Below are 10,709 nucleotides of genomic sequence, written 5' to 3'. Positions count from 1 at the left end.
CCTACTCAAATCTCTCCTAAGGGAACTGTATTATGAAGTATCCACAAGCCACTGAGGTCAAATGCTTCTGAACCAATCTGAAGTGCTGAGATGACTCTCAGCAGTTGTATCAATACAGCTCTGCAACAGCTATTTTACACCTCTGCCATCACAAGTTATCTGACTGCAGAAGGTACTATGCCTTGGCAGCATGCACTGACAGCAACCACGGGCTGTTTAATTGCAGACACAGCTTACATCAACACTTCAATAACTGCAGTCCCACTTACCCTGGAGACTTCCCTGGAGCAAGTTTTTACTGTTACTATTGAAGTATTAATGTTACTCATCCTTATCTGATACTTGCAGCCAAATGATGCTTATATATTGGATGCTAGAGAGTCCATCAGGGACTGCAGTGACAAAGGGTAATGGGCTCACTTAAACAGGCGAGATTCAGGTTAGATGTAAGGAAGAAATTCTTTACTGTGAGAGTGCTGAGGCACTGGAACAGGCTGCCCAAGGAGGCTGCAACTGCTCCATCCCTTGCAGTATTCAGGGCCAGGTTGGAAAGAGCCTTGAGCAACCTGGTCTACTGGAAGGTACACCTGCCCATAGAAGGAGGGTTGGACCTAGGTGATCTTAAGGTTCTTTCCAACCCAAACCATTTTATGATTCTATGATATATCAGCAAACCACAAGCTTCCTGCACTCAGCTTTCACATAACCTGATACTTGTCCCATAAATCATGCCATTCACAAACACCAGACACTGGAGTCCATTCTGAAAACATGAGAGGGCCAACAAAATACTGTCGAGGCACTGCATGGTGCAACAGAGCTTCTGAACAGATTACGGTATTTAAGACCATCTACAAAGTTAATCTTGTATGAGGATGAAGCCATGATAATCGGCATAATACTCCCATGCAAATCAGAACTTTTATTGTATACTAGGACCTTCTTCTACAAACATATAATTGCCACAGTTTGGACAACACAGCATTCCTACCCACAGCAGTATCATGAGTGGAAGAAGCAAAAATACAAAGAAGGTAAAACAGCTGTAAGGAAGGGATCTTCAGATCAAAGAACTCCATTTCTCAAATTAATGTACAGGATCATGCATCTACCCCCATCACCACTCTCTGCCATGCGATCTGCAAGACCCTGAAGGCACTTTCAGGGGTACTTCATGCTTCTTCATGAGACAGTTTACTTCTGTTAGAAGACCCTGGGAGCAGACATAGCAAATGATCAAAGTAACCAGGGAATGCCTTCAGAAAATCTGTATTAATCATGTTTAATAGCATAATGCTGTTCATTGCTGTTTAATTGCAGTTATGAACTAGCAGAATCAGTAAGACAGTCAAGCAGAAACTCCTGACTATGGCAAGCAGCTGATAGGTAGAAAGAGAGCGAGATGACAACTTGAGACTGTCTTCACGTCTTCCCTGCACGTATGAATTCAGCAGTTGATTACTGGGCAAGATTAAATGGTAGATGACCTTATCTGTCTCAATTGCTTGAGAAACAGGTGCTCAGAATAATCATTCAAATGAAGATGTGTCGGCACTCCACGAAAATGAGCTGGAAAGTCTTGAAACTTGATTAAAAAACTGAACTACAAGCCAAAACAAGCTAGGAAAAGCCAGGACAAATAAAAGCAGATTCTCTGCAGCAGTAGGATTTATGGCAAAACAAAAGGCCTTAGTACCTTGGAGCTCTGGAATAGACACCCCCAGCTCTTCTAGTTAGGTCTTCTAGGGAAAAGTGCTCATACTCCTTGTATCTTGTTGCTCTCCAGGACTTCTGGTGAGCATTGATAGCATTTACGAAGTCAAAGTTGTGCACATAAGGTCTGCTTGAAAATCTGCAATGAAAATAAACAAACAGAACAGTAAGAAAAGGATGGGTATTGACAAGTAAGTGTGTTCTCTAAACTGAATATGGAAAACCCTTTAAATCTGGAAGAGTATTCTGGTAGGCACTGATAAAACATGCAATTATTCGATCAAGGAAATTTCAGACAGACTAACTAGAATGATACAATCACCATCTTTAGATATGCCAGATTTGTAATTGGGCTTTGTCACAGACTCAAGGTGAAACTGTGTGATGTGATGGGCACACCCTCCTCTACTTTTGTGCATTCAGGTTTATTCCAAATATTATCACTGGCATTAACTTTGCCCTCAGTAATAGAATTGGTCCATACAGTTTAGGTGAAGCCTGAAGCAGTTACCAAGCATTTTACTCCAGCGGTCGCTTATCTCTTGCTTACCTTCCCCTGGGTTTCTGGAGAGGTAGTTCGTTTATGTGAACATCTGAGGGAGATGAAGAAATCTTCTGTCCAGTGAAACAAGCCCAATTGTGGCCAAGTACATCATGTACCCACCCTGGTAGGGTCTCATTGCAGTAGCTGGTTACATTCTGTCCTTCCTTTTTGTACTGTAATGAGAAGAGGTTAGGCCTGTGTTGAGCAGATGCATTTGCTGGAACAGCAGTAGTCCCCACCCACCCAGCTGCTTCTTGCTTGTGTTTCAGAGCAAGTGGCCAGACACATACTGTAGAGATTGAGCAGAGGAGAAGACACTGATCTTTATCAAAGTGCTACAGCAAGAAAAACAGGTATTGACTTGCACTTTTAGCAACCAACAGACATTAGTATCAGTATTAACTAACAGGTGCTAATTGTTTTGCCTAGAACTGAACCCAAATGTAAAAGATAGATTTGGGACTTACCTTCATGGAAAAAAAGACAGTGAATTATCTGCTAGATACCAATTTATAACAAAAGCTTGCTTTTTTTTTTTTTATCTTCAAGAAATCCCTCTCCTTTTTCTGAAGATTAAATTTACTGCCTTTTTTTTCCTCTTTAAGATACAGACAGATAACCTGAGCAGTACTCACAGCATTTATGCAACTTTCAGTAAAGTGAATTCAGTGAGTTTCTCACACTGTTCTTTTCAGTTCAAACCTATCAGCAAAACTACAAAGAAGGTGAGGGTACAGTCAGTAGCAATGCTTCAAGATAAACAAGAGACAAAGAGATAGTCTGTGTAGAAGCATAAAATTAATCAGCCTACCTTTCTGTAGGCTGGCAGCCTGTAAATTGCTACTGAACTGGCTTTAAAAAGGGGACATGGAGACTTTAAGACCATAGCTCACAAATGACATCTGGATAAAGGGAATTTAAACTCCAAAAGCCATTTTTCACTAGGAAAATATACCCATAAGGTCCCAATTTGCTTCCCCCTCCACCCCCTGACTTTTAACAGAGAGCCACTGATACACAGAATTGGCTGAGAAATCTTTATAAAAACGCAATACTTATCATAGAATCATATCATAGAAAGGTTAGGGTTGGAAAGGGCCTTAAGATCATCTAGTTCCAACACTCCTGCCATGAGCATACGCTGAATTTCTACAAAGTAGTTAATTCCCCAGTGGGTTAGAGGAATTAAAATGAGATAGTAAAGTTTAAGTGCCACAGCAATGACACTCTCCACTTACTACTAGAAGGTAAACCGTCAGACCAGTGCTTCATTGGTAAAACCACATGCACTATTTCTACTGTTGCCAGAGAAGGGTTCTGACTGATCAGATCTAGCAAATCTGACGGTGCCAGTTTTAGAGGACCTAGCATGAGTCTGCCTGCCTAACCAACGGTCATAAAGGGGTGTGACATGATGATTCAGGTGAATGCAAATTACAATGCCAGACTCAATCTAAGATGCTGGCACCATACCCAGCACATCTGCAGAACCCATTACAGAACAGCATCCTTCATGGAGGACAACAGCCACACCAGCACTGTGTGACACACACAGCTGTGACCACCAGCAACTGACGGGCAACTGCTGCAGGCATTTCCTCAGCAGACTTTAGAAGATGGGTTTAATTTTTAAGTTAATACAAGACCACCACAGCCATGCCACATGTGATAATTTCACCAGCCAACGCTCACAACTGCAGGAGTAAACTCCATCCAGTGATCTGATCAATCTGGAACAACTCCTGTAAAAAGGCACGCAAACTATATTCACAGTTCAAATTCTGAGGTTTGAAAACATTAAGCTTTAATTCTATTTCAAACACATACTCTTAAAGGCCAACAACACACATGACTTTGCTAATGTAAAAACAACAACAGCAATGTGAGAAGCAACAACAGCATTAACCTTAAAAGGTTTCGTGTACCTAAATTTCAGGGCTTGCTTTTAGATACCTGAACCTAAGGAAACTTTTTTGTCAAGTTTTTCCTATGTTGGTCATCATGACATAATGGAATTGTATGTTCAACTCTACTCCTGGTAACAAATGTAATACTTTAATGCTCTCTCTAAAATTTACATAACTCTAAGAGGAAAGCAAGAAAGTGTGAAGACCTTATTGGACACAACATTTTAACAGAGATTCAGCAGTGCAACACACACAGGCTGCCATCCTATCCTCTTTTACATCTATTGTTCTCAATTTAATAACCCAACTCAAGTTCCAGAAGGCAGGACTACCCTATACGTTAAGCCTGGTGGAAAGACTTACAGCTCATCTGTCATAAAATTTTCAAGTGTGCCTGTGCATTTTAATATGGGAAACACATTCTTAATTAGAACAGGATTGCAGACTTTTAGATGCCCTACTGTACAAAAACACAGAAGACAGTATTACCAGAACAAAACAACTGCATCTTGCTATCTAACATAAAATGTGGACAAATATCAACTACAGATATGCTTTCTTTCCTCTAGGGAACATTCTGCAATTCAGAGATCTGTGCTTTCAGATGTACAGTTTAGGGATGAAGCAGTTCCACACTGCCGGTTTAGTAAGCTCAACTAACATGCTGGTTATTTCAGAACAACAATCCTTGTTTCTAACCAAATTTGGGGAGTTGGGGAAGAGAGGAAAGAAAAGACATGACAGAGATGTCACAAAGTCACTCTGGAAAAGATCAGTAACTTGAGTAGTGGAATATTCTATAATCTCTTTGTTTTTGATGAAGTAAAGCTAATGTTTTAATATGAAGATATGCCAGACTTCTTGTTTTTACTATAGGACTTCTCAAAAGTCAGAAGAATTACCACTTAGCTTAATGGACAAACAGTGAGAATTACAAGATTGTCTCCCTTCAAAGTGGTAGTTTTAACATTAAATAAATAGCAAAAAGATACCAAATAATTGAAATAAGTTAGCCTAAACTTTCCTTTCAGCCTGGCTCTAGCTTTTTATATTATGCTGTTCCTATTTCTTTTGCATCCCTCGGGGGGGGGCCCCCCCCCCCCCCCCCCGCCCCTGATCTTTAAAGCTTGATATCTTGCATAGCCCTAGAGAATCCTTCCATCATCCAGCAGAAGCATACGCTCAAGCTTCTGCCAAGAGCCAGTATACTAACTTCATATCAAGTTCAGTATAGGGACATTTCAGCACACACTAAATAAGAAACAAGAGCATTCCCATAAAACAAACAAGTTATTTTGTGCTGCAAACAAACACCAGGCAGAGTAACTTCACCTTGTCAGAAGCAGAATGCATGAATGCAGTAGGATGCCACATTTAACTTGGCAAGCCTCGAGGGACAAGTCTAAGTACAACAGTTAGAAATAAAACACTGTCACAGCATCTTTACTTAAGCTATTAAAGCAAACTGAGATAAAAAATACATTGATAAGATCATCCAATCCACTCCTTCGGTGGGGAAAGTAATTTCCTCACAGTCCCCAGATGAAAGAACAAATAACTTTTAAAGGCGGTGAGGCCCTAAAGAAATTTTAGTGGGTGTCTGTTTTGCCACAGGAACAAAGGGCTATTAAAACCCCACCAAAATATGCATCAACATCGCTGAGCCTATAGCCAACACAGCACTGCAGCTCTGATAAAGCCACCATTTAGACAAGCCCACAACATTCTTGTTAGTAATTACTAGCTTCATTCTTTAACATTAAGCAAAAATACACTTGAGATTCAATTAGCATCGGTTGCACTTCTATGCTTGGAAGACATGAAGTACTGTACTGGCTTAATACTGCTGTTCATTTTGCCTAGCAACTCCGTCCTCTCTGTTGAATGGCAGAATATGAGGAAAGAGTTAAAGCACCATCGTAGGTAAATCCGGATGCTTTATCTGCCCTGTCACCTTTAAAATTTAAGAGTGGCCTTTAAGCAATTCATACTTTCCTTTCAAGCCCAAACCCACAGCCATGGAAGGAGATGTGCAAGGCTTTCTGCATTATGGCTGCACCATATGGCTGTGCTACAAACTGCTTCATGAACTAAAATGTTATTCCACAATCAAGCAGTAACTCCAGGACAGTGTTCACATTGTAAGGTTATTTCAGAGTGAAACTAAGTCATTTTACCAACTAGCAAAACAATAGCAAATTACTCTCTATTAAACACACCAGTTCTGTACCTTCTTGCTGTAAAGCAAGAGACTGCCAGCAAAGATAATTCTTCCTTTCCATGAATTCCAGAAGGACTTTGTCTAATGACTTTCCATATTCTCAATAGCAATCAAGGCTAAGAAATAGTCTAAGATTGCTTTTATGCTTTCCTCTTGCTGCATTTCTAGGGAGGAAGGCCACTGCCAATTAGCATTCTATTCTACTCCAAGGGCTTCTTGATTATGACCAACTCTAAGCAAATGAAGTCTGATGTGTTTATTTTGCTTTCAGGTACAAATGGTAGGAACATTTTAAACAATAGGCAATCACTCTCCAAAAACCTCTGAAGCATGCATTGATCTGAATATATTACTTGTCCCCTACAAAGTTTACAGTGGAAGATATCGGATAGGTTCTAAAAGAGCATTAACTTCATTTGGTAGGAGAAAATGCATTTTTTAGCTTGTTCCAGGACTAGATCTTTTTATTTCTATTTCATATGTAATGCAATATTTATCAGATTGAAAGTAAACAGATATACATCTAAACATGTCATAAGGTCAAGCAGTTCATTAGGAATGACTTTTTTGCCTCAGGTCCCCACTGGCAATTGTGAAATAAGTTTTGCTGACATCAGTATTGCAACTTCTTGCCTAACAAAGTCAACTGGTCAACTTGCTGTCTACAGCAGAAAATGCATTTATTAAGTGCTGTGGTGTTCCCTTGTGCTTCTTGGACATTATACCTGCATCTAGGTATTTTTTTGCTTCCTTTATAGCAGCAAAATTATAAAGAGGGTAATTGAAACGAGCTCTAATCCTCTCTATGAAATTCAAGGACAGAAGGCTTTAATATAAGCATGTCTTGCTAATGGATTCCCTACTACCGACCGATAAGCCTAACAAGTTTGCTATTTCTCAATACCAAAAGCAACTGCAAAACTATTCATTGATTTGCTTACAAAAACTAAGATACAGTCATGACCATGCAATGCAATTAACTGTGCATTGCTGCTGCTCAGGTGGATATTCAATTTATTGTTTTGAGTAGCAAGCTGGATCAGATGATATCCAGAAGTTCCTTCCAGACTAAATTATACCAAAACTGTATAGAATATTGTTTAAAAGTACTCCTGCAAATCAATGCATTTACATTTTCACAAGCATGGAGTGCTTATTAGTCACTTGACTTAGTGATCATCTTCCAGGGATGTATTTCACATGCAGCAGCAGAGCCTTCGGTGACTCTCAACTGTCTTAAAGCTGGTGCCCTACAGATCCATTTACATTCCAGAGCAGGCCACTTACTGTTTCTATGATTAAATTCCTCACATTTAAGACTTAGTTTGATAATCAACACTTATCTCAAGTGCTTACCATAGCAACTCTTCATTTCAGTGCAAAATACCAACCTAAGGATTCCCAGTCCGCTAGTTCAACTACATTCTCCTCAGATGAGTCCACAAAGGCCAGCAATGACTGCTGAATTCCACCTGCCAGAGATGACACCTCAAGCCTGAGCTCATGGACAATACCACAACATACAGTGCCCCACTGTCCTCAGGGAGGCAGCAATTCTGCTTTTGAGGCAGGCCCTACCGTGGTAGGGAAGCTCTCAGAGGCATCCCTGCCTGGGAAGCTTCAGAGTAATTCTGCCCAGTCAAGAGTATCCTTCAGTGCTGTAGCTTTTGCTGTATCACCTGCCAAACCTGCAAGATGCACACGACAGCAATTTAGCATCGCTGCCTTATACATATGAGAGAATGTCAATGAGGTATTTCTCCATCACATTTTGCTCTTGCTCAAGTATAAGACCCAGGGTCTTACACAGAAGTTGTAAATCTAACTGTTAAGCATGATGAAGCCTTGATTTCCTGGAGATGGCTGAATACCTGCCTGCCGGTGGTAAGTAGTGAATGAATTCCTTATTTTACTTTGCCTGCACATGCTGCTTTTGCTTTACCTATTAAAGTACCTATTAAGCCCTCAAGTTTTCATACGTCTACATTTCCCCCATCCCACTGTGGAGGGAATGAGTGAGTGGCTGCGTGGTGCTTAGCTGCCTACTGGGATTAACCCAGAACAAACAGCATGTAAACAATTTCACCATTAGTCTTGTAAAACAACCTACACAGTCCTTTCCCTTAACTTAAGTGAGCTCAAATCAGCATGGACTAAGTTGCAATTAAACTGGAGCCTCATATATCATTTTTATTCAGTAAGGATTACAGTCCTGGAACAGCGGATCACTCACTTTTGTGAACATCTGAAAACACTGACTTGAAAATAGCTGCTGTGAAATAAACCATTTACAATGGCTCCCAGGAAGACAATTTAAAGCAAAAGTCATTTCTTTACTCTCCTTACTACTAGCCAAGGTTCACAGATTTTATGCTTGGACAAGGCCTGGGTGATTAACAGCAGCTCGTCTGAAGCCAGACACAAGATAGTATGTCCTGAACCAACATGTTCACTGCTCCTGCCTAGGACTGCACTCACCAACTGAGCAGACTTGCTCCACAAAATGTCTGTCTCTCAGGTAGCAAAGTCATCCTGCAGAGATTGCTCCAAGCCACCCATCACAACAGCACCAGAGCACTCCTCACACCAAGTGGGTTTTCTCCTGTCTACCCCCTGCCTACCAGCACTGTTTTCAGCTGGATCTGAAGTCATTAACAGGGACTGGAGATAACAGTATTACTCCAAAAGAACAGTTACAGGCAGCAGAAAGGTTATTAATATCCTCAGATATTATAGTAGTATTCTGGAATAAAATTTAAAGATGCTAGAAATCCTCCAGCAAGGAGAGCAGATGACTTTTCTAAAGTCTTCATGCATTTGACAACACCTTTAAGGTAAGAGAAAAGCAACGGTTTGCCATTTCACTTGGGTCTGCAGTGTCAGGAAGAAAACTTACAAGAAAAAACAAGTCCAGACTACCAAGAGAGTTAGTTTCATGAAGACCTTCAATTGCTTTAAGCATGCCCAGAAGGGAAAGCATCAGCATCTGTAACAGTCTCCAGACAATACCCACTGTGAAACATAAATATCTCTCGCCTCTCTCAGCTCCCTACACAGCCACTGATGAAATAAAAGCCCTTTACCTGGTAATCCAGGCAAAACTTCCAGCCAAAGATAACCAAGTATCCCAACTGCCCCACAGTGGCACTTAGGGACTAAGAAGCAGCCTAACTACAGGCCCTTTTAGCAACAGTCAGTGCCTCAGAACACTACAAGTTAACTCACCTTAAAAAATGCAAACCATTTGTAGTCATTTAGCACCATTTCAAAGCCTTGATTGTAAATCAGAGTGAAGAATCCATAGTTGCCCAGACTATCCTGAGCCACATCTAACTTCTGAAAATTCACAAGCACCTTTCTTTCCACAGGCCCTGCAGGAAATACAAATATTATTGCATGATTACTGCATGGAAGGGATAAAAATTAAAAATTAGTACATTGCAACGTTTTATTCCAAGAGATGCTAAAATAAAATACACTTGTTCTACAGTCTTCTGCAAAAAAGGCATCAAGCAAACACACTTGAGGGACTTCACTTACCTGCCAGTGGGTATACATACTCATTTTTGCCACTGCTAGACAGTATTTGCACATTTAATTATCAGCACTGAACAGCTGTTACTAGGAAACAGCTTACTTAAACATAACTTACTATATACAGCTACACAGGACTCGGATTCTGTATCACTCACACACTGTGTCTCCCCCTAAAACATCTGGGATGAAGTATCAGCCACCCCGTGCTCCTTCGCACCAGTGCTCAGACTCCCTCCACCACCCACCCGACCTCCACTGCTCCCACTGAACTTGTCTCAGCCGATCAAAAGAGTAAATGATTCAGAAAAATCACAGAATCAACCAGGCTGGAAAAGACCTTTAAGATCATCAAGTCCAACCTTTACCCCACGACTGCCAAAGCCACCACTAAACCACTGAGGGCTCATCTACATGGTTTGTGAATGATTCCAGGGACAGTGACTCCAGCACTGCCCTGGGCAGCCTGTTCCAATGCCTGAGCACCCTCTCTGTGAAGAAATTGATCCTAATATCCAGTTTAAACCCTCCCTGGTGCTGCTTGAGGCCATTACCGCTTCTCCTATTGTTTGTTATTTGGGAGAAGAGACCAACCCCATCTCATTACAGTCTCCTTTCAGGTAGTTGCAGAGAGCAGTAAGGTCCCCTTGAGCCTTCTCTTCTCCAGACTGAACCCCCCCCAGCTCCCTCAGCCGTTCCTTGTAAGACTTATTCTCCAAAATAAAAAGAATCTATTAAGTAACACCAACATACAGTGATTAAATAGGAACTCCCCACTCTCTACTTCCTC

At 41.0% G+C, this 10,709-nt stretch overlaps 1 protein-coding gene across 1 annotated transcript in view; it reads right to left on the bottom strand.

Moving 5' to 3' along the window:
- Positions 1-9,756, bottom strand: part of CTSC (cathepsin C) — a gene marked incomplete at its 5' end in the record, with an annotated part of 15,748 nt that extends 5,992 nt beyond the window's left edge. The window contains 3 exons of the mRNA XM_010018039.1: positions 1,697-1,852; positions 2,264-2,430; positions 9,611-9,756. Of these exons, the coding sequence (XP_010016341.1) occupies positions 1,697-1,852; positions 2,264-2,430; positions 9,611-9,756 (469 nt within the window). The remainder of the gene's footprint in view (positions 1-1,696; positions 1,853-2,263; positions 2,431-9,610) is intronic.
- Between the last annotated feature and the right edge of the window lie 953 nt (positions 9,757-10,709).

This window comes from Nestor notabilis, unplaced genomic scaffold (genome assembly GCF_000696875.1).
Source record: "Nestor notabilis isolate BGI_N333 unplaced genomic scaffold, ASM69687v1 scaffold167, whole genome shotgun sequence".
NCBI classification, from domain to species: Eukaryota; Metazoa; Chordata; class Aves; order Psittaciformes; family Psittacidae; genus Nestor; species Nestor notabilis.
Note: the sequence above shows the minus strand (reverse complement) of the source record. Positions and strands in the feature narration are given on the sequence as shown.